This window comes from Acipenser ruthenus, chromosome 18, assembly GCF_902713425.1.
Source record: "Acipenser ruthenus chromosome 18, fAciRut3.2 maternal haplotype, whole genome shotgun sequence".
NCBI lineage: Eukaryota > Metazoa > Chordata > Actinopteri > Acipenseriformes > Acipenseridae > Acipenser > Acipenser ruthenus.
In genome coordinates, this window is record NC_081206.1 from 9,677,718 (window position 1) to 9,702,733 (window position 25,016).

Genomic DNA, 25,016 nt, shown 5'->3' on the forward strand with positions numbered 1-25,016 from the left:
CTGCTCTGCTCTGCATACAAGAACACACACAGAATAATGCTTGCAGCACAACTATCAAAGCTTTTTGCTCCAGTGCAACATTTGCTCCACTGCAAATAAACAACAGCTCATTTTCCAAAACTGTCCACAAGATATGTGAAATTAATACTGGATTGGGGGGTTTATGTGGAAGTGAATTTGTAATTATGAAAACCAAATTGACATTATGTTAATATATAATTGTGTTACTTTTAGCAAACAATATATAATGCTAAACTGAAATCGCTAGCCCTTTTTTAAGTGTTACTTTTGAAATATGTAATACTTTAATGAACTAATTGTTGAAATGATTGTTGTGTAATAAAGTGGTATTCGCTTTTCTGTTGAATTGTTCTGACTGATTTCGTTGAGGAATCAACAGTTTTCTGTAGCTTTGTAGCACAAACTGTGGCTTAGTTAATCAACACTATATCTGCCCCGCACTCCCCTTCTTTTCAAATCCACTTTTAGTTAGAAGATTCGTAGAATGAATCAATTAAGAGATGAAAGGGTGACATCACAGAAATGTTTGAACTCTGTATTTTTTCATAATTAGAGTTGGAGCTCTGCATCCAGTTTGTACCCTGTGATTAAAAAGCAGGTCAGAGCCCAGGCTGAGGGAGTCCTTCAGCACACAAAGCACACTGGAAAGCACTGCCGGTTTAGCAGCTGTCACTGTCACCCCCATCCTGAGAATACTGCATGGCAGTAAATGCTTTTGGAAAGCAACAGCAAGCATAACAGATGCTTCCACAGATCTGCTGTGCAGTTTCTAGAGCCAGGTTATAATACAATGAAATGTGCCAGGTACTGTCATGACAATCCCATTGACTTCCATTCTAGCTGAGCTTCTGCAGAAAATTGAAAAATATTAAGGCCAGCGTCTGCAGTCCCAAGTGTATCAAACCTCTTTTAAAGTGGTTCTAGCCTACCAAATCATTTCATCATTTCTACCATTTCCCATACAGACAAACATCTGTTTGCATTTTAAAACACCTGGTACTACACCAAGTAAAGAAAGTTCTCAGTTTGCTTGCCTTCCCTTCCACAAAATCTGCTGCTGCTTCACTTCCTGAGTCATTTCACCTCAGTGGTGCCTATTTTTGAAAGGAGAACAAATACCAACTGACTTTACAAAACTACTAGCAAACAAATAAGGAATGTAGTTGATGGTCTCAAGCATTCTTCAATTGTTTCTCAGTTTTGTACATTACTGTCGTACATTCAAAATATAGGAGCTAACTAAAGACTGCAGTAAACGCTTTGAAAATATAGCCCTATAGTCCTTATAAATGTATAAAACCCATTAGAAATCATCTTTCTTACAATGTAATAGTTATGTACATACGTGTAAGCAATCAGTCTGCAGTGCTGTTTCTCAAACTGCAACACATGCTATCATCTCAGCTGCTACAGATTTCTAATTTCCCTTTGGAATCTATATGTTACCTCGAGTGCTTTCTCTTAAGCTGAGGGAGCACAAAGCCACGAGACTGGGAGACCTAGTTTGAGGCAACTTTGCTGTATCAAACACTTTCCTAGCGTGCCATGCAGTCTCCTGAAACCAAGTTCCAACTAACAAAGTGGCTGTGCGTTTCCTCAGCTTAACATCCAGAAAACAAAATAAAAAAAAAAACCTTAGCCACAGTGCTCTCAACATTTCCCCCCATTCATATCATACATAAAAGAGTTTGCAGAGATTGGAATGAAAAATAACCTGTTATAAATAGATAGAAACACAGAGGGAGCATTTAAAAAAAAAGAAGCGACTAAATCTAATTGGATTCTGTGAGTTAGAGACCACATCTCCTGGAGTGCAGGTTTAATCATTTTTACATTCATGTATTTAGTGTGCTTTACAAATCAACAGTACTAAAAGGTTAACAGATATGTACAAAACAGGTATGACAAACATTAGGGTACAAAAAAATAAATTATTAAAATATAAAATCTGAAATACTTTACAAATACCACATTCAAGAAGTCATAGGGTCTGCTTTCCAAAGGCTGTTCTAAAAAATATGTGTTACCTTCAATTGTATGCTTAAAATGTAGTGTGTCCTGTTTTGATCAAGCAAGTTACATTGTTAAAATACATCTACACAAAACAGGACGCCCGACATGGTACAATAGATTTTCTACTGGCTTGTGGGTGCACATACATCTTTATTAAGACTCTAGCCTGGCAATGATACTCAATGTTAGCTTCCAAGTCCTGAGAGCAGACCCATAAGTGTAAAATAAAGACTGGCTGAATATTTTTAATATACGATTACAGTCCATGACTTGCTTTACAATATCTTACACAAGCTATTAATAATCACTATGCTTTAATACATTGTGATAGAGGACCTGTTAGAAACTAAATCAGGTATGACTAGGGTCCCATGCACAGCACCAGCATATAGAAAACATGCAGGACGCTCTCTGGACTGTCTCTAGGCAGTGCTGTCTCCGAAGTCTCTAAGTCTGTACTGAATCTCAACGTCTCCCTTTGGCTGAAGCATTCCGAATCCATAGCGGCTCACATCAATGTCAGGGATTGCAGCTTCTGGATCACACAACTCCAACTCGAAGGAGGTGAGGACCATGAACAGGAACCTAGGAGAAACATGAAACAGCTTTCACCAAAGGATTTAAACAAAGGTTTATAAACCCCTTTGTTTTTGGACTAAGTTAGTGGCAGTTAGAGCTGCTTACTCAGTTACTCGGATCAAGCTCTCTGCCAGTGAAGCTCATTGGTGTTGATTGGGCTGATGTACCATTAAAAGTGAAACAAGTGAAGACGCAGCTGCTTGGGTTTGTGGGTTTGTGGGTTTGTTCTCCACAGAGTCTAAGAAAATCAGCATTCACCACAAACCCAAGCAGCTGTTTCTTTACTTGTTTCACTTGGAATGGTACAGCCCAATCAACACCAATGAGCCTCACCTGGTTGTCAGCACCTGATTTCTGTGGAGAGCTCCATCTGTATAATCTGTTCGTGCAGCACCAGTGGCAGTGCTTGTGTTTCTGTGCTACAGGCACTAAGACCCCTCCTGATTCCACGCAGGAAACTAACGCAGGTGTGAGACTCCAGCGGGGTTCAGTGATTAAGGTAGAACGATGAGATGAGACAAACATATCTTCTCCAGTGTAGCTGAAATGCTTGTCTACTAGTTTCGTATGGTTTCACTGCATAATTCTTACTGTGTCTTGAAGTTATGGATTATTCAATTACTTGTAACACAGGAAGCGAATCTAAAGCGTCATGTCTGAAAAAACATCAGCAGCAAATGGGACTTGCGAGAAAACAGTGTGCTAATGCTGAAAAAGAAAATGCTGAAGTCTGTTCGTTTAACATAACAGTTCACAGCATACCTGCACTTTTAACAGCAGTCTTAATTTGAAAGCGTCTGCTGTGTTAGTGATTGCCATTTGTCAAGCTGTGTTTTCATGATCATGTATTTCTAATGGTGCTGTATGAGGGAGGCTGGTCTGCAGATTCATTCTCATGTATTTCTAATGGTGCTGTATGAGGGAGACTGGTCTGCAGATTCATTCTCATGTATTTCTAATGGTGCTGTATGAGGGAGGCTGGTCTGCAGATTCATTCTCATGTATTTCTAATGGTGCTGTACGAGGGAGGCTGGTCAGAGAGTCGGTTGAGTGGTTTAACAAGGACAGCTCTTCCACTCTCCTCTTACTGTGCTGGTTGGAAACCCAGGCCGGCTCATGCATTCTTTAACACACTTGGCAGTGGCTTGTTGTCAGCAGTGCTCCCTGTACTAAAAGTTTTCTTTTCCTCTCTGAAAACTTACTGTTTGATGCTATTGATTGCGAAGAACCTTCCCACGCACATGTGACTGCCTGCTCCCCACGGCATGTTGTAGTACTTCAGCTTTGACCCGTCTTTATAGAAGTCCTTCTTCTCCGTCCCATCAGGGTTGAGAAATCTATCGTATTTAAATTTCTGGGAAAAGACACAAATGGGGTCATTAGCATTTCGGACAGAAAACTGATAAAATCCCTTGCAAAATATCTTCAGTGGCAATGCAGCAGTGGTACTACCATGCAATGGTTCTTTACTGAGTTTAGCCATAATGGTATGAGGGTGCCATTGGTAGAATGGTGCCACAGTAGGAACAATTTCCTATTTTGTGTTGGTATTGAGTAAATCACCACACTAGCAATCCATTCCAGTACTATATTAGAACCACACAGCATGCTACTGTATCTAGAGCACTCTAGATACGGTCCTTCAGATTTTCTTTGTTGGTAATGCTATAGTCTGATAATGGCTCAGTCACAATTTTCTGGGCTAAACACTGAATGTTTCTTGAACGTTTGAAATAAACTGGTATTTGCACTTGCTTCTTGTGTTACAGGCAATAGGGCCCCCGGCCCCACCTGTGCTTTACACTTTGGTTCAAAGTTGCCCATAAGAAAAAAAAAAAAAGGTTTGAAAGGAATAGAAGTGCTTGGATAATCAGAACCACAGCAAAACCACTAGGAAGCTGCAATGCTAATAAAGTTAAAAAAAATGTTTTTGAAAGGAATGATTTAAAATCGATTCACACCTCAGTATTAGCAACAGTTTTACTGGCTCCTCTTTTAAGTCTTTTGTTTCTTCACTTGCTTTTCTTTTCTTATGTTAATTCAGTAGATGGAAAGATATTTGAACTACGACACGATAGATAAACAGCTGCATCCTGACTGCTGTAGGTCCTATAGTCTGAATCTAATACACCATTGGAGTCAGTTTGAACTTCAGCACATCAAGGGATTACTCTAAGTACGTGGAAGCAGTAGTAACCTTTCCTCTATAGTGTTGTCTTTGAAATACCTACATTTCAAAATACAAGCAAAGAACCAAATCTGAAGAAAAGGGGGCCAGTGATAACACTGCTAGTGCTCATGCGAGCCAAGCACATGGCTTGTTAGCACTTATTTAAAACCTTTTTGTTATCCAGTAAAGCAACCTCACTTTAAGCCAGCAGTAACTTTATCCATTCCAGATCTCTCAGATGCTGTTTTCTGGTTGTCTATTATCTGCTAATGAAGATTGCGGAGATGAGCACGTATCTAGTGTCCCTTGAGTTGGTGACATACCTATTTAAAGTGATGAACTAATGATTGTTAATATACCCACTTAGCCAAGTGTAAATAATAATTAACTAAGGACTGACTGGAGCTTCATCTACTGAAAACAAACAACTTGCAGATAATTGAAATTCTCCCTGATGGCTGTCCCAGAAGGAATGTCAATACGTTTCATTAACTGGCTTGGGGGTGAATATGGCAGGCTTAGCTGATTTACAATAATGAGAAATACTGTTTGAATGGCCTGAATTACCTATAAGTGCTCCTAGAGGCTTTATTGGTTTGGACAGTAAATTCACACTGGTATAATACATCTATAATAGCTTTCTTGCTTATGAATGGACATGATAAGATACAGTGCTCCCCCTTTATAACGCTGTAGTCAGGGGCAATAGTTAAGAGATAACTATAACTAGACAACTAGTGTTAGTGTAATGGCATTATGGGGCAAATGGGAGCCATGACCGTACTGCCTTCTAACCTGTTCTGCAGTATAACGGACTGCCTTATGAAGGGGAACACTGGAATTGTTTTATAGGTATGAGATTGAGATTTTTTCACTTATAGAGGTCACATAGTGAAGTCATGCAAACATGACATCCAGCTGAGGCCAAGCTGCTGATCTTTACTGGGAACCCACAGGGAACTCGGCATTGGCCTTTGTGCTCCTTTAAAAGTGGCTTTTTAAAAAGAAAAAACATAACTGTGATAAATCTAACAGATTTTGGTGTGCTATGCAGTGTTAGCATTAATGATTGCACACTGTTATTTTAGATTCTGTTAGTACATTGTAAAAGTTACTACTAGGCAGCAGCCACATAATTCGTTGAATCTAAGTTCATACCCAATCCCGGGTAACTATGTAAATACATTTATTAGACTCAAGGTTGGATTACTTTTGGAATATTTCACTAGATTGTTCATTACAGTATTAGTAAATGCTAGTCACTGTGCCAACTGTCAGATATCGTCCCAACTCACTAAGAAACAGATTGAAATGCTTATAATCTGGCAATTATAAAACCAGTACTATCTAGTTACCTGGGGCTCTTGGTGGATTTCGGGGTCCATCTGGGGGCTCAGATAGGGGAAGAGGCAGATGCGGTCCCCCTTCCTTATGTTGTATTGCCTGCCGTCAGCAAGGCGCAGCGGCATGTCCTGAAGGACTTCTCTGGTTATAAAGGGGGCTGCCGTCAACCGCAGGGTCTCGCACAACATGCTGTCTGTGGGACAAGACTCCAATCAGTGCACTGTACTACTAAAAAACAGCAACACATGTTCTTCTCTGACCTAAAACAGAATCCCCCTGCTGTGTGTCTTATGCTGATGTCAGTTTTATTAACTCATCAGTCACTAGGGAGAGATCCATTAAATGTTCACCGACTGACAACATGGAAAGCTTCAAGGGAGGGGAGGAAGCTTGTGCGCCTGCAGCAATAACAGCCTTAGGTAATGTAAACAAACTGGTAAGCCAACAAAACATGCTTTCTGATGAAGGCACAGAAGGCTATGGAAGAATGCAGCAAACATTCCCCTAGACAAGGCCTCACTGCTGCACCCACGTAGCGATCAGAGGGGCTGAAGATCAGTGTGTGAAGCCAATCACCTCTTTTCACCTTCTGCCAAACCTAATCAATGGGTATTACTGAGCTACTGCTCCCAGGGGCCCCGACTCGGAAGTGTCTGCCTGGGCTGGGCGTGGATGCTGAAGTGTGAGCAGGGAAACTAGCCCCAGACAGCTTTCTCTCCCTGTGGGCCGTCCAGTCAAGATCACAAACTAGGCATGAGTGGGATTCAAAACCACTCCAAACGCCTGTGCTTTTTACTGGGGGAGCCACAGGGGCTCCACCCAACAGGACATTAAACAGATCATGAAAATGTAGCTGTCCTGAAGTATTTGAAGCAGTTCTCCTTGTTTAACAAATTAAGGGCGGTATTTCTGGTCAGTAAATGAATATCTAGGAGCGAGACGAGAGAAGGACATTATAAGCTTGCAGTTTCACAGCAACCTCAGGGTCATTCAAATCATATGATTTATATATTCCAAACACTCCAGCTAAAGAATGGAGAGAAACGGAAGAGAAGCATTCCTCCACTCTGTCACATTGAAGCAATCTTGACAGTTATGGTTTCTTCTTAGAGCAGTGTCAGTGATACAAGATGAACACATTGAAACATGTCAGTTTAATTAGAGGGAAGCTGTTTCTGTTCCTATTATAGCAGAAGCATTTTAACACAGCGCCAACAGTCTGATCTATTGAGAATCTGTGTCAAAAATTCATTTCTTTTACATGAGGGCTGAGATCTGGATTGGTTTTGCTTTAAACCGTGTTTGCAAGGGTATGATTATTCATAAAGGTTTCATATCGGTTTTGTAACATTTTACATTTAGAACCTAAACATTATAATCAAATCCCCTAGTTTTGCAAATGTATTCATGACATGTCATATGAGCCACTGGCCCTAAATAAGCAGTATGAGAATAAAGTGCAACTATTCAGCAACAGCCATGGGAAAGCAGAAGAGTCTCAGTGAATCAGAAAAAAAGTGGTTTTGATAACTTCAGCAAGCCAAATGTTCATTTGTGCTGATCTCAACAGTTTTTAATAATGCAGCAATGCTGGTGATTACAGCATGGAGTGGACGGCTTTTGCGGTCATCTAACGTGGGTTAACGACTGCTCTACTCGTAACCCGATTGGCTGGACCGTGAGGTTTATAATAATATTAACAATAATAATAACACATAAGTTTACCGAAAACCGGAGTGTTATCCAGCATTTCTTGGGTGACGCTGTGCAGTGGAGGATTTTGACGCTGTCCCTGCTCTTTTGACCGCTGCAGGATTTTATTAAACTCATTCTTCAAGGCTGACATGGCTTCAGGGTTCTTCAACAGGAACACAAGCAACCAGAACGCAGCAGGGCCAGCATTCCCCTGAAACAGGAGGAAGGGAAATGAACAACTAAAAACAATCAGCTAGCTTCACCTACCTTTAACACAATCCATTTAACACAAATTTACTGTGATGGTTACAAAATAATCCCACATGTCATTTTCCAGGCCATGCATATCCATTCTCTAGCAGTTTTGAATATAATCATTTTTCAGACATGCATTTTTAAAAACATGTGATATCTGGTACTACGCTCGCACTTTCTCTGTCATTTCACCTTTAAACTGAAATTGTCCCCACTTATTCAGGGCCGTCTTTCCTGTTATTAACCAATCACCTGCTGCCCCTAGTGACTGACATGCTTTGCAGCCAATAGACAATCTTGACCCCATAGAAACTGCTGAACTGAAATGACCAAGTAAGTACAAGTGTATTTCCTGAGGACAAAGCAAGCACATTTTAGTTTACAAAGTGTAGTACAGATGTATCATTTTAAATTCAAAATACATGTTAAGATGTCATATTTTCTTATATTTGAGGCCTTTCTATTGGATGGCAGTGTACGATAGGTAAGATTCCTGTAAGGATTTTGTTACCTACACCCATATGGACTGATCACTGCAGAATGTACTGTATACCATGCAATACGACAGTTTTGTATGCTCAATGGGGGGAGGAAAACAGCACAACCTTGAGATTTTTTCTGTTGCTGTGTACTTTATAAAGCTGACAAACCTTCTGTCTTATACATGCAGACGTCATTGAATTCAAAGTTATGAGCATGGGATGAGCTGAAAACAGTTCCTCATTCCTCAAGAATGTACCACAGCATCGATTATACGAACACCTCTGAATATCTTCTTGTAACCTGGCTTGTTATGTACAGCACTCCCCTTACAAAAGTGTCCCATAGTAAAAGCACAGCAAAGTGTAATAAACCACAAAGGAAGCATGGTAAAGCCCAGAGAGGTATGGTAAAGCATAACAAAAAAAACCACATGGAATCAGCGGTAAACTATGGTAAATGCATTGTATAGCCAGGAGAAAACATGGGAAAACTAAAAAATGACCATGCAAATTTACAGTGGAAAACTAGAAAGGTTTTCTACCCTGTTGTCATAGAAAGGCCCTCAATCTCCGGTATTTACAGAACAGTGCAATATTGGGTGGTATTTATTTAAAGATAAAGGGGATGTATTATATATTTTTGATGGGGTTTGATGGGATTGGGAAAGTCATATAATCACATTAATTCAATAATCTGAGCACTCCATGGTCCCAATTACTTAACATAATAGAGGTTTTACTGCACTACAAACAAGGCAATGAAACCTAGTGAGCCTACTACTCAGACAAGCAAAGCCAATGGCACTGCATTCAGAGCAAGATATACTGCAGTCCACTGCAGGTTCTTAGTGCTTTAAATGGGATTCTCGTCCTGATAAGCTTGCACTTGAATGCTGCTAAAAGTGATAGAAATGTGATGTGATTACATGCTGATGGCACTAGGCAGTAATGTACAAGCTGAAGTGACGCTGTCACTGCCACGCTACCCAAACCCAGCACTTCAGCAACCCTCTGCGTCTCTGATCACTTTAAGGTCTGGTTCGAATGAACACTGGCGAGATTAAAACAGGCCAATCTGTTTCTCAAGCAATAGCCCATTAATATTTAAAACCCCGTTTTCAGTGCACTGAAACCTGGCTGGAAAACAGTTTCATGTGCTGTTGTGAATTATATTACTTTAAAAAGGTGCTATAAATATTTAAATATACAGGAGTAATTCATGTCTGCTTTTCATGTCTTTGTGTGTTGACTAAAGCAGAGACATACGCTTCTTCTAGCCTGTGGGATTCCATTATAATCCACACCCAGTCACAACGCTTGCAGGGCCATTATGGTTATGAACAGCTCTGGCTGTTATCGTTATTGTCATTTTTTGTTGTAGTAATTAACTCTGTCTGCTGTCCTTAGTAGGATCAACATTTGGGAGTATTGTCTACCAAATACTGTTGTACTTTCAGAGAATTTTCAAAGTGGAGAAAATCTATGAGAAATTAAAGTCAGCTGTTTTAAATACACACACAAAATGAGAGCTACCAGTAACATGAAAAAGTAGGTAATCACAACCTATACCCACTGTATACAGACAAATCCATGTGTCACATAAAGACATTCTGATATTACCAATATTGCGTGCAAAAGAATGTCCTTACCAAGTTTTATCATACTTAATTAAGCCTTTCTCTCTCCCTTTACAATTGATCGCTTCTCTAGATATATACAACATTTGAAAAGGTGACTGACATACAGGAGTGAGCAAATGTATTACAACACCTCCAGATGTGTCATTTATATCCTTTTATATAACTACCTGCATGAAAACCTCTGGGGGTGAACATTTCAGTTTTTGGTCAGTAATCAATGCTATAGAAACAGCACTCATGTGTAGAAAGTGTTTGTGCTTTAATTAGGCATCTTAAACCACTTCTAGAAAGCCTTGTGCATTTTATCATTTGTGGCTATGTTCCTTTTCTCTTATTATTTTAAATTGCATCAATGAAATTAGACAATCACCAATTTGCCTATTTTGACCATTTTTCTAGATTTTCAGTTCCAGTGGTTTGATTTCATATGCACAACAAATGAAAACTACATAAGTAATGGGGTGTTGTACTACATGTGCACACTGCTGTATTATATACAGAAGCAATGGGGTGTTCTAATACATGTGCATGCTGCTGTATTATATACAGAAGCAATGGGGTGTTCTAATACATGTGCATGCTGCTGTATTATATACAGAAGCAATGGGGTGTTCTGATACATGTGCACACTGCTGTATTATATACAGAAGCAATGGGGTGTTCTGATACTTGTGCACACTGCTGTATTATACTCAGTGAAGAATGAACTGAAGCAATAAAGGAGTGTGAAACCTCAGGGAGTACACTTCTGTTTAAAGTCAGTCCAGTGAGTCTATTTTGCAGAGAGAGGCGCGCTACAGGCATCACGTCTGGGTCATGTCTAGGATTTAGTGTTAGTGCTGAGGTACTGCTTACACAGGATTCCAGTCTGGTGACCCAGCCCCTGGAGTCTGCACTGAAGGTTTAGACAGGGACAGTTTTTTCTTTTCTAAGTCACAGGAAGTAAAATGTGATAAACTGTGGAATGGAAATGGTAGGAGACAGGCTGTCATCTCCAATTCAAGCCATCTGGTAAAGATTCACACCCCCTGGGGAAACGAGACACCTTGGCTAGGGACACAAGGCCGTCCTCATTGTGTTGCAGGGCTCCATCTGGTGGCCATGAGAGGGAATTGCTACCTAAAGTCCAGAGCTTGATTTGCTGTAAGTGTAAATGTATTTCTATTCCTGAAGGGCCGGTGTCGCTCCTGGCTTTTGTTCCAACTGTACCCTAAACCAATTAAGCTTCTAATAAGCACTTAATGGGTCCAATTAGGTAATTTAGGGTACAGTTGGAACAAAAACTAGGAGGGACACCAGCCCTCCAGGACCAGGATAGTCGTTTTTTTATTGGTTTGAATGTGGGTGGTATTAAGCTCTGACCGTATTCAGATGAAATTAATAGACTCCATGTGCTGGAGGTGCAGCCGTGTCCGCTCCTGCTCTGGCTAGCATGTGACAGTGTGACATGTAGACTTGATCAGAATGACTGAGAGAAACAGGTACCTGTGTTGCCCAAAGCTGCAACAGCATGGCTCGGCTCTGCATTTCCTCATCGAGTCCTTTCTCCACCAGGTGGCGCCGGTAACACTCCAGCCAGGAGCTCCTGTTCAGTTTGCTGACGATTTTCATTGTGGACAGCAGCTCCCAGAGGATCTCCTTTACACCCTGGGCTTCCTTCTTCTCCGCTGTTAGGAAAACAAATACAGGCATACTGGTGAATATGGGATACATGTCAGCTGAGCCAGTCATGGCATTTTGCTCCCTATAATATATAAAACTTGGTTACTTCTATCAAGTGTCTGTAAAATTGTTGGTGGTAACCATAGGTATTGACGTTCTGTAGTTAAATACTTAATTCACGTTCAATTGCATAACTTTGAATTCCAATACATATTGTTTTTATCATTGGTTCAAAATAATAAAAAAAAGACCCAAAATATGTTTAGTAAAGAAAATCTTTATCATTAGTACTGACACCCATTTGGCATATCTTTATTCAGATGTATCACTGCTTCTAGATTGAATGTACAATCTTGATTGCTCGTCTGACATTTTATTTCAGCTGCCTTCTGCAAGCATTTCTACACAGATCTGCCCCTTAAAACATTACTTTTAAACTAACTTACAAAGTGACCCATTGTACAAACATAATACAGATGGGTTCCCAGTGACAGATCAGACTTTCTTCCAGTTGTGAATCAAAGCCTGTGCGGCTAACTTGTGGCTTTGCCATTTGCTACGCGCTAGTCTATAGCAGGCCTTTTCTCACTGAGATCCACTGTGGTTTTCTTTACCAGATGTCAAGGTGGTTCGTGCAATTTTCATGAGGAGCTTGTCAAACTTTTTGAACTCTCGGTAGATGTCTGCAGACTGGCTCCTGTCTCTGGATTTCTCTGCCTGGTCGCCACCCTGCTCTGATTCATTGCCGTACAGAGTGAGGTATCCGGCTCTAGGGGGAGACAGGGAAACTATCTGTGAATGTGCTGAGAACGATTTGGAGCAAACCGCTGTCAACCTTGCACCTTGCATTTAAACCAAACCCTGATGGGATTCTCCACGTTTGATATGTTATTAACTTAATATTCAATGCAACTGCACTATTAATTATAAAATGAGACACTATGACACTGTGTGTATTGATGCCTGCCATTTGGATATCACAGCAAAACCACTTGAACTGCATGGAAGAGGACCTTGTGGTCCCAAAGCCACCTTAACCACTATGAAAGTTTCCCATTGTAAAAGCATGGCAAAGTGTATTAAGCACAGTGAAAAGATGGTAAAGCACAGGTAAGCATTGTAAAGCCCTGAGAGGTATGGTAAAGCCTATAAAAAAAAACATGTCAAACCATCGTAAACTATGATAAACACACAGCATAACTATTTAAATCACCATACAACTTTTGTAAGGGCCACTATACAAAACAATCAATCCCATTGGACAAGTATCCCTATTAAAGAGGAGCAAAGCAACCTATTTTATTACCTCATTTTTGCTTCCTTAACGTTATTACTAGTCACACCTTTATTATGCCAAGAATCTTGTGGTTCTTCAATTGTTTTGTTGTTTTGCATTATTTCAGGATATGCAGTTATTTTACATAGAATGCTAGATAAACGTCTGCATCCTGGTACCTTTGCTGTAGGGCACAAGGTTCGATTGAGTTCGACACATGACTAGGTACCAGGAAGCAGGAGCGACAGCTTTCATCTCCAGCTCTGTCTGACATCCTGTATCTGAATTTACCAAATTGACGAATAATAATTCAAGCAAAAATCCAGAAGATCTTAAACACAACAGTATTGGATCAGTATTTCTAAAGCTGCTAAGATGTCAGGAAATTGATTTGATAGCCTTGGTGAGCACTCCTTTAAAGGTTCAATAAACAGATCTCTGAAAGCAGCACTTGAAGCACATTGTAATTGCTGTGGATGTCTGTGGAATTCCCTACCTGAACAGAGCGCTGTAGCAGAAGTTAAAGAGCCCGTCTCGCCTCCACGTCCTCCTCAGGTCGTTGCTCTCTGGAAGTAGCACAGTGTCGAGGTTTGACTGCATCATTGTGCTCAGACTGTGCAGGGGCTTACCCTGGAAGTGTCTGCCAGACAGAAGAGAATAAAAAACGCTCTGAAACTGTCCTTCAGACCTCAGGAGCACTGTCATTGTACTCTACAGAGCGGAGGAATGGGAGGTGTACCAGCGATGGGCACTCAATCTTTGATATATAAAGAAATAAAAGAGCTTTCATTTTCTTTGGTTTTGTGTCTGTGTTTGTATGAGTTTGGGAACTGCTCTTCAGGTCTAGTTGCGTGTCTTAAACATACATAATGCAGTCTTTGTACAGTGTTAGTAAGCGCCAGCGCCATCTAGTGCAAAGCTGTTTATTGCCAGCAAGACAAAAGAAAACAGATGAAAGATTACTTCTATAAAGGCACCAATCCAGCCTACGTTACATATTTTGGCAGCAACTAAAACAGAAGAGCAGCTCCTGATCTCTAGAGAAAGCACTTTGACACAGACTTGATCATTGCCATTGTAGTGCCATGAGTCCATTGAAGACCATGTGGTACTTACAGCTTCATCATTGCCTTCTCTGTGTTGGGCTCATAGTCGGGTAGCCTTAGATTGAATATTCTCTCCATTAGCAGACAAGCGTATTTACTGAAGTTGAATTTGGAACCGGACTCCCTAACAACCGCATCGTAGGATTTTGGATCAAGGAGGACAGTAACATATCGTCCAGCCATACGCACCTAAATAATGCAAAAAAATAAATCACTAATTCAAAATGCATTTAGTAACAAACCACCTTGGCAAGTCCAATAACTGACTGGTTATTAATTTATTGGAGATATTTTTAACCCGTGATATGTTCTCATTACATAGCTTAAAGTATAAATCTCACATACAGTATAAAGTATAAATCCATTTGCCCTTCCAGTAACATATTGTATAATAATTAAACAAATATTGCATAGAAATTATAGAAAGGTAGCAGCTTCAACAGGCTAGTGGTATATTTATATGATAAACACGGATAGAGTGCTTACTCCCACATTATTTAACTTTGCCAAGTGTCAAATGTTCAGTCAAAACGATGGCTGGCTAATAGAGAAGTATGACCTCAGCTTTTGTGTTTATACAGTAAAGCATATATGTTAATAAGGCTTGTATAGTTTACTTTCCAAGGGAGTCTTCAATGAACTTCTACCTTTTGAAAGGAGAAAATTCCACGCTCGTTTTTCAAAGTCGAGAAACGAACAATGTACTAAAGAGACTCTGGGGTGGAATCACTGAGCTAAGCAGCAGGGATGGAAATAAGACTCCCATTGCACAGCAGTTTGATCCATACCTGGTTTTACTATGAGTTACACCTGAGCTTGTTACTTATACACTGTGACTAATCAAGCTCATAGTAAAACCAGGAATGGATCAAACTGCTTTGCAATAGGAGTCATATTTTCATCCCGAACAGTGACGAATCAACAAACTCATATTTGCTGTTACTAATTCACTCTGGCTTGATTTGGTATAGGGGAGCTATTAGTTTAGAGCCTAAAGGGCATATTTAACAAAAGGAGCATCACATAATTTAGTTATATAATTCAATTCTTTGTGGTTATAAACATGAAATGTTCTCCTGGAGTAAACTCTTTGAAATACTGGGCTCTATTCACAAAGCTTCAACTCATGAGCTGTTCAATATTGATTAAACTGTTACATTATTGTTGTTAATGAAACCATCAATAGTCCAGAACAGTTTCAGGAATATATATATATAAAAAAAACAGCTTTTCAAAAACCATTCTTGAACTAACTCCTGAGGCTGAGCTCTTTAGTTGCGTTTGGTTTTAATCTTGTTCAGCTTTCTTTCCTTCTACACTCTGTTATGTGAGCAACCTTTTGCACTCGTTACAGAACCCAATTCTGCCCTTTTGCATCCCAGCTGTATTTATTAAACTGTTAAGGTCTTTTAAAAGGCAGTCCCCAGCGCTTGTGCTGTGCCTTACCGTGAAGATGTCTCCATGTTTGCTCTTCATCCGACTTAAAAATTTAGCAGCATCTTTTCCAAACTCTAAGGCATGCCCAAGCCATGGTATACAGCCTTTATCTAAAGGTGGCTCCTTCACTAATCTGCAATAAATACAAAACATAAGTACATACATACTTACATACTTACATACATACATACATACATACATACATACATACATACATACAGTCAAAAGTTTTTCATTACAGAATTTTAGGATTGAGACATAACAAACAAAGACGTAATTTAGATCTTTCATTTAATATCATGTAATCAAAGAAAATACAAAACCATACCCTCCTGCTGTACCGATTTAGCCGGTGCAATACCTCATTTCTAACTTTGGTATCGAATCCCCACAAATGGATTGTGTGTCCCGAATTGTAAGCTTCATCTGAAGCCTTTGTTTTATTTATTTTTTCTGCACTGCCCCGCCAGGCCACTAGAGTCATGTGGGTGCTAGCGTCACATCCCCATGGTACTGCCTGCCCGGCAGATAGTTACCAGACAGCATCGGTAGAGACAGTCCATGCAAAGATATTCTGTTATTATAGAATCTGTTTGGTTCATTTCCGAGTAGGAGCAGTACGTCTTTTCCCTTCCTCGTTTCTCCCACGCTAAACTGCAGCTCAGCTCCCTCCACTTGGCTCTCTATCGCGGCTCGCATCCAATTCAAAACTCTTGTAATCGCCTATCGCTGTCTCGACCTTTATGCTCCCTCCTATCTCCAGACTATTATCTCTACCTACACCCCCTCTTGCCCCCTTCGCTCCTCCACCACCAGCATATCAGCTGTACCTCCTGTATCTTGTAATTGATTTTACTCTTATAGGTATCCGTATTCACATTTTTTGTAATATTTGAAATCATTTTTATCCATTTATCATACTTTCTACATGCTCTTACTGGACTTTACTCGTATAACAAAGCAAATATTTTTACAATAAGTTTAACGGCTCTTAGTGGAACTCTTACATGTAATTATTTACTGTATTCTTTATTTTGATCTTATTTGAATGTGATCTTATTTTCTATTGATTTTACTGTACTTTCTAACTGCTCTTATCTGTAATCTGTAATTTTGTAATGTGATATTTTGTATTGTGATAGTTTGTAACAACTGTAAGTCGTAAGAAATAAATAATAAAATAATAATAATAATTAAAAATGTCACATTTTTCAATTTTTGCCAGTTTTTCAGCATGCACATATCTGACCCAATCAAATTCTGTCTTCAGGGACGGTTAAACGCATGTGACACATATCTGATTATTTCATTTTGGCCCGTTCCAACCCTTGTCTGTTTTTCTGGGAAGACAGACAGACAGATAGACAGGCATCCAGACAGATAGACAGACAGACAGGCAGGCAGACAGACAGACAGACAGACAGGCAGACAGGCAGGCAGACAGACAGGCAGGCAGGCAGACAGACAGACAGGCAGGCAGACAGACAGACAGACAGATAGGCAGGCAGACAGGCAGGCAGACAGACAGGCAGGCAGGCAGACAGACAGACAGGCAGGCAGGCAGACAGACAGACAGATAGGCAGGCAGGCAGACAGACAGGCAGGCAGACAGACAGCCAGACAAACAGGCAGACAGATAGACAGACAGATAGACAGACAGACAGACAGGCAGGCAGGCAGACCTAGTTTATTTGCTTGTGCCTGTGTATTAAACTTCAACAGTGGTGGTTTACAAGTTAAACACACCTCAAACTAATTACTTTACAATTGGATTCGGAAGTAACAGTGACATACATTTTTCAAGCTGCTATTTAACACACCCAACACGTCAGCCTCCCGTGCAAAACAGGATTTTCTTTAGTAATGAGTAGCTTCCACGTTGCTATGGGTTACTGACATGAAGACTTGCCGCCATGAACAGGAAAGGTGGAGACTTGAGGCTACCGCTCCCTCGTCTTTCAGCAGTGTCTACTGTATCTTAAAACTACTGTACACATTTGAGAACGTAGTTACATATTGTTCAATCCATTCATTAGGTAAAATAAAGAAATACAATAACCTCGCACTGCACATTAAAATAACCAAATAATGCAACAGTTGACAAATCTATATCCACCAAACCTTTAAGTAGTATTGTTATGTATTTAGATGTGTTCAAAATGCCACTTCGTTTAATGTAATTTAAGAGTAAGGTAAACGTGAGACAGGTGTAATCACTAAACGTGTGCTTGTTGCATATTCTTCTTCTTCTTACTTTAATAGAAGTGCCAATATAATTACAGCCCATAGGAAAACACTACAGAACGTCACTAAATGATACCGCTAGTTTGTATTGGGGGTGTTTGCATTGGATGCATGTTTCTAACACACTTTTCAATGAACGTTCAGCTTGAAATTTAAGTTTTATTAAATCCATTCCTTTGACCGTATCGACCGTGAACATGTAGCCTACTCGTAATGTGAGCTGGGAAATGTCACATACATAATAAATATGTTATTAACATGAAAGTTATGAGGCATGTATACGACAAATGTATAATGAACGTATCAACATACACATAGTTTAATTCATCCTCTGTGAATAATTTAAAATGAAGCATTGGGAATGTAACTTACCTCGTTCTACCTCTGAAGATTAAAATGAGAATTAAAGGTACTGGCAAAATTAAAAGCACGGTCCAGATCATTATTTCCTTTAGTCTGAAATGTATTTATATATATATTCCTGTTTCGACCGCTTGGCTTTGAATCTTGTCGGTCTTCTTGAACTCAAAGCTAAAATGTAAAGCAGTCTCCGTGCTGTTGTCAAGAATATATACACTGCGTGAAGCGCGTGAGTTTAGTGCGCAATATTAATAGGCGTGTCTGTTTGTTTGTTTTTCTCACACAGGCTATGGATTTACCGTAATTGATCAACAGTCTCATATTTATTTTAATTATTTGTTGAATCAGTGTGATTCAACAGTACACGTTTTTATTTTAACAAGATATTTATGTTGTTGTTTAATAAAAAAAAAATTGTATTGCAGTTTGGTGATGCAAATATACGATATACACACACACTCTGTTTAAAGTATACCGTAATAATACCAGAGCGAGAGGATAAAATAATGTCCTACTCATAAAACAAACGTTACGAGCAGTAAAAAAAAGAAAAGAAAAAAAAAACTGTACCATATAGTATACAGCTCTGGAAAAAATTAAGAGACCACTGCAAAATTATCAGTTTCTCTGGCTTTACTATCTAGGTATGTGTTTGGGTAAAATGAACATTTTTGTTTTATTCTATAAACTACTGACAACATTTCTCCCAAATTCCAAATAAAAATATTGTTATTTAGAGCATTTATTTGCAGAAAATGACAACTGGTCAAAATAACAAAAAAGATGCAGTGTTGTCAGACCTCGAATAATGCAAAGAAAATAAGTTCATATTCATTTTTAAACAACACAATACTAATGTTTTAACTTAGGAAGAGTTCAGAAATCAATATTTGGTGGAATAACCCTGATTTTCCCCAGATTATGTTACCTCAATAACTCACGCTAAAGAAGCTCTTAGCAAATTTCATCACAGTTGGACAAGCACTTCTCTAAATATATGTGACATGTAAGCATGACAAATAAAAAAGGGAAACCACACACTCAAACATACTTCTAAAAGTCTTCAAAATGTATTGAGAAAGAAAACAACGTTTCCGCTGCAAAGCCTTCATCGGGGTTTAGAGAGACACTATTTTTTTTTTATAAACAAAGTAGCAGATGTTAACAATCAACAAATTAAGAAGTCCCAATCAGTCTACATAACTGATAGTTGTATAAAGACATAATAGATTGAAACAAGTTATTAATTAAAGATAAGTATAGAATCATTTGGATAATGTTGCGTAATTCATCAATAGTAATAATGCAAAAGATAAAGCTAATATATTCTACTTTATAATGGATAATATATTCCCGCCCCCAAAATGCCCAGTGTGTGACAATAAGAACTCACCTACTTGTTTTATTCACATTCTGTGATGGGCCCTGTTATTGGGGGGAGTGTGACTTTGTTGTAGCTGCTTTATTTTTTGTTTGAGTTCATCCTTATGACAACTCAAAGAAGAAATGCTGTGAGAAATAATTAAATACCCCATCAGCAGACAACTAGAGCATTCACTTCCTAAAGATGCCAATTATAGCCTTCTTAAAACCAGCCTCTCTAGTCACATCCTGTGTTTGGTAGTCAAGGTAACGGTGTACATCACAGTATCGACTTCCATGCCTACCTGAGGCCCCGTCCTCTTTATGCAGTTTAAAACATGCTGAGTTTATTATGGCTCATCGGTACTGTACACAGTAAGTGAAGGTTATACTCAGAGTTCATACAATTTCAGTATCTATTGATTCACACATTCTAGTTCAAGTACGTCATGCTGCCTCACGTTACTACCAATTGCAGCAGTGTACAGTATGTTCATTATCTGTGACTAATGTGCACCTGAAACTTGCCTTACAGGCTACAGCACTGACATCAGATGCTGCTGCTGTCATTGAATCACCGGTGAGTTAAGATCAGCAGCACAATGTGTAAGATAAACAAGAGGCTGTTTTGCTATCCTTACTGCATAGCACATGCTTAAAGAAAAAGTATATACAACTTTTTACTGGAGAAAAGTTGTTTCCCAAAAGCCAGCACTAAACCTAAAACACAGTTATACTGTACAATATAATACAATACAATACAAAACAATACAATACAATACAATACAAGAGAGCAGAGAGTAGAGCTGAGTGAGAAGAATGAAAAGAACGACCAAGAGTGGACAGCTTCACCAGCTCACAGTGTAATCAGGGCCAAATTCCCTACAAGCCTGATAGGTCACAAGTAGGACTTGAAACTCAATTCTCTGCTTAACAGGCAGCCAGTGTAGGGATGCCAAGACAGGGCTAATGTGCTGTCATGGCTGTGAGAGTCAAGAGAGCTCAGGATCAAAGATAACTCCAAGATCCTCTGCTGCAGATTTAAGTTCAAGTTGATTGTCATCAAAGCACAGTCTCTCCACTATCTCCCCATTACTGCGGAGGTGTTTTGCGTGTGGTGTGCCTACATTCTTAATGAAACAGAAGCACAATGCCATTCAGATGTTTATCCCACTAAGTTTCCATTGTGTACTCTACACTACTAAACACTGAGTCGAAATGCTATGTCAGGTCATGGAACATGTTGTGGTTAGGCCATCTTTCATCACATTATAGATACATTACAACAGACTACAATACATAATTTAGAATGCAGCTCGGAGATGATTACATTTACAGCAAAGGCTTCTGTTACCATACCGGAATTTGTGGTAGATTAACATAAGCAAGTATATAATAAAAAACTACTTGTAACCAAAACACAATATGCATTTTTCCATTCGTTCATCAATAACATGGGCTGGAATTGAAAACAAGCCAAGCATAACTTTGAATGCAACTGTTGGCGTCTTGCTAGTGTGTACTTTAATAATACTGACATGCCTGCGTAGGCTTACAAGGAGCTCATGTGGATAGATGGATAAAGTGCTAACCAAGGTTGTGGCAGTGGATATTTTTAAGGCTTGGCTACTGATTTCTGTGATTTGGCTTTTGTTGAAATGCAGTTTTGTTTTGGGTTTGTAGAATCCTCCAATGTGCTGCGTACATGTAAATGTTATGGTTTGGGTATGTGGGTAATCATATGTTTCTGCTTTGCTACCTAGTTCCAAACATGTGCTTAAGAAGTATCAGTGTATCTGCTGCGGTCTTGTGTGGGAGGAGGGTTAATGAGGGTGTAATTAATGGTTTCATTCTCTCAATGACTTACACAGGAGTCATTCTAACAAGTGCAACAAACCTTAATATAGAAAGGATGACGTCACTTCGTATTTTAATGAGTCATTTATTTAGGCTTTAGAGAACTAATTGAGCTAACCTTCTAATCTCTGATGCTTTTTTTTAAATTGAAGGATATATATATATATATATATATATATATATATATATATATATATATATATATATATATAGTGCCTTGCATAAGTATTCACCCCCCTTGGACTTTTAAACATTTTGTAGTGTTACAACCTGGAATTAAAATGGATTTAATTAGGATTTTTGTCACTGATCTACACAAAATAGTCCATAATGTCGAAGTGGGGAAAAAAATCTACATATTTTTCAAAATTATTTATAAATAAAAAACTGAAAAGTCTTGATTGCATAAGTATTCACCCCCTTTGCTGTGACACCCCTAAATAAGCTCTGGTGCAACCAATTGCCTTCAGAAGTCACATAATTAGTTGAATGGAGTCCACCTGTGTGCAATTAAAGTGTCACATGATCTCAGATTAAATACACCTGTTTCTGGAAGGCCCCAGAGTTTGTTAGAGAGCATATCTAAACAAACAGCATCATGAAGACCAAGAGCTATCAAAACAAGTCCGGGATAAAGTTCTGGAGAAGCACCAATCAGGGTTGGGTTATAAAAAAATATTCCAAACTTTGAACATCCCCCGGAGCACCGTTAAAGCCATTATTAAAAAATGGAAAGACTATGGCACAACCGTGACTCTGCCTAGGGAAGGCCGTCCACCAAAACTCAATGACCAGGTAAGGGGGGCATTAGTCAGAGAAGCAACCAAGAGGCCAATGGTAACTCTGAAGGAGCTGGAGAGATCCACAGCTGAGATGGGAGAAACCACCCATGGGACAACTATAACCCGGATGCTCCACAAAGCTGGGCTTTATGGAAGAGTGGCGAGAAGAAAGCCATTGCTGAAAAAACTCCATATCAAATCCAGTTTGGATTTTGCCAAAAGGCATGTGGGAGACACAGCAAACATGTGGAAAAAGGTTCTTTGGTCTGATGAAACCAAAATTGAACTTTTTGGCCTTAGCGCAAAACGCTATGTGTGGCGCAAAGCCAACACTGCTCATCACCCTGAGAACACCATCCCCACGGTGAAGCATGGTGGTGGCAGCATCATGTTATGGGGATGCTTTTCATCGGCAGGGACTGGGAAACTGGTAAGGATTGAGGGCAAGATGGATGGAGCCACATACAGGGAAATTCTAGAGAAAAACCTGTTTCAGTCTGCAAAAGACCTGGGACTGGGGTGGAGGTTCACCTTCCAGCAGGACAATGACCCTAAACACACAGCCAAAGCTACACTGGAGTGGTTTAAAAACAAGAACCTGAAAGTCTTAGAATGGCCCAGTCAAAGCCCAGACCTCAATCCGATTGAGAATCTGTGGCAAGACTTGAAAATTGCTGTTCACCAACGGTCCCCATCCAACTTGACAGAGCTTGAGCAATTTTGCCAAGAAGAATGGGCAAAATTTGCAGGATCCAGATGTGCAAAGCTGGTAGAGACTTACCCAAAAAGACTCACAGCTGTAATTGCTGCCAAAGGTGCTTCTACCAAGTATTGACTCAGGGGGGTGAATACTTATGCAACCAACAAATGTCTTTTTTTTTGTTGAATTAACTTTTGTGTCACAATAAAAAATATTTTGCACCTTCAAAGTGTTAAGTATGTTGTGTAAATCAAATGGTAAAAATCCCAATTAAATCCATTTTAATTCCAGGTTGTAACACTACAAAATGTGGAAAAGTCCAAGGGGGCAAGGCACTGTATATATATATGAAAGAGTTAATCAGTCACTGAGAGAATGAAAGAGTTCATTACACACTAACTGACATGATCATTTCAATGAAACAGACACAGACCAGTAGTATTCAAATAGCTGTCTATACGATTTCCAAAAGATAATAATAATAAAGGCATCGGTCAGTTTATTTCCCCTGCATACCCACAAGCCCTAAACTTTGCACTTAATTATATGACTTTGGGATATCAGATCCTGTTATGTGAGATGACAGGACAGATTGGACAAGCAAATGTCACAAAGAGTCCGCTAGCATAGCCCAAGGGTGGCCAACTCTGGTCCTGGAGATCCACAATCCTGCAGGTTTTCTGGGTATCTTTAAATCACCAATTAAGAACATAATTAGTTCAATTAAGTAATCGAGAACTCAGGTGGAATGAAAGCCAGAAGACCCTGTGGCTCTCCAGGACAAGGGCTGGCCTCCCCTGGCATAGCCTGTCACCAAGCTAAAAGCATCAATCAACTAACTGTAATTGAAGAAATAGGACCCAAAGCGAAGAAAGATGAAAACGGCTGTCATATAATTGCTCTATAGTGTCTGGGGTGCAAATTGTTTTGAAAGTTGATGCTAAACTGTTCTGAAAGTGTAGCTGGTGCTAAATTATCAAGCCCCCCCCCCCCTCTTCATTTCGTTTTTAGGGTTTTGAGTTACAGTGCGACACAATGAGAAACTATCATCATCCAAGGTTGCTAAGGAATTAAAAAATAAATATAATAAACATTTTTTACCTGTCTACTGGCACCAGAATGTAATGTTGTTGACGCAATAGTATGTAAACTGAGGCTAGATTCTTGTGTCATAGCACCAGATTTGTCCCCCCTGAGTGTACTTGCAGACTCCCTCCCTAGTATAACATAGTCATAGATAGTGTAGTCCAATTGAAAGACTACTATCGCCTCTTACATTGTATGCACCCTGTAGTTACTTCTTAAATCACGGAAATGCTTTTTGGCATCTAAACAGAATTTGAGAAGGAGCATTGCCCCTCATAGTGAACCTCTTGTTTCTTAGATACTCCATAGGGCCAAAGGACCAAATAACTGCACCTTGCAAAGTTATTTCAATTCCTTTATTGCACAATAATCAACCTGGGATTCAGCAGCATGAAAGCTATAAGTAATGTGTTAGTAATAACAGCTGGGTGTGTGGCTATTGTGTAAATTACCATGCCTTCAATATGCCCTTCAGCATGGGGTGTGTACATTACACAAACTGGAGAGCGCTGTTGAGTTTATAGAATAGCGATGAGGTCATGGTGAACTGATGAAACCTGACATTTAACTGCCGAGGTTGTCATGGGATTTGGGTATTGGCTTTGTTTTAAAATGTAATCTAAACCATGCTAGTATTGGTTCCAAATTAGGAACTGGAATTCAATTTAGAAATAGCACTGCAACTGTTGTACTCCGACACATCAATGCCATCTTATTTTCTGGTTGAATTGTATTTTGCGGTTCTGGAGAAAGCCTTACCAAAGATTACTACCACAAATTGTGTATTTTGGTCTTTGTCGTATTAATGAGTGGCAAATGTTTACTTAATGCTTGTGGTTTACATGTTTTCTTGAATGATCTCAAGGTGTAGATAATGTAAGCTGTAGGGTGCCAATGCTGTTGTCAGAGACAGTAAATCAGATCCTTCCTCTGTACACACTGCAT

General features: G+C 39.5%; 1 protein-coding gene across 1 annotated transcript; it reads right to left on the reverse strand.

Moving 5' to 3' along the window:
- Positions 1 to 1,797: 1,797 nt before the first annotated feature.
- Positions 1,798 to 18,485, reverse strand: LOC117416641 (prostacyclin synthase-like). Its single transcript, XM_034027931.3, has 10 exons — positions 18,297 to 18,485; positions 15,690 to 15,813; positions 14,254 to 14,432; positions 13,634 to 13,777; positions 12,476 to 12,630; positions 11,685 to 11,866; positions 7,853 to 8,033; positions 6,139 to 6,320; positions 3,816 to 3,967; positions 1,798 to 2,619 (listed from the first exon to the last, which is right to left on the reverse strand). The coding sequence occupies exons 1-10, from the start codon at positions 18,365 to 18,367 to the stop codon at positions 2,457 to 2,459; spliced, it is 1,533 nt and encodes a 510-aa protein (XP_033883822.3). The 5' UTR covers positions 18,368 to 18,485; the 3' UTR covers positions 1,798 to 2,456.
- Positions 18,486 to 25,016: the final 6,531 nt, after the last annotated feature.

What these genes read in the sequence shown, in the direction of transcription:
- LOC117416641 (XM_034027931.3), bottom strand. Translation starts at nt 18,367, where the DNA reads ATGATCTGGACCGTGCTTTTAATTTTGCCAGTACCTTTAATTCTCATT. An exon ending in TGCTACAGCGCTCTGTTCAG is followed by an intron (nt 12,631 to 13,633) that starts GTAGGGAATTCC and finishes GTCTCCCCCTAG; the next exon opens with AGCCGGATACCTCACTCTGT. An exon ending in ACGAACCACCTTGACATCTG is followed by an intron (nt 11,867 to 12,475) that starts GTAAAGAAAACC and finishes TTTTCCTAACAG; the next exon opens with CGGAGAAGAAGGAAGCCCAG.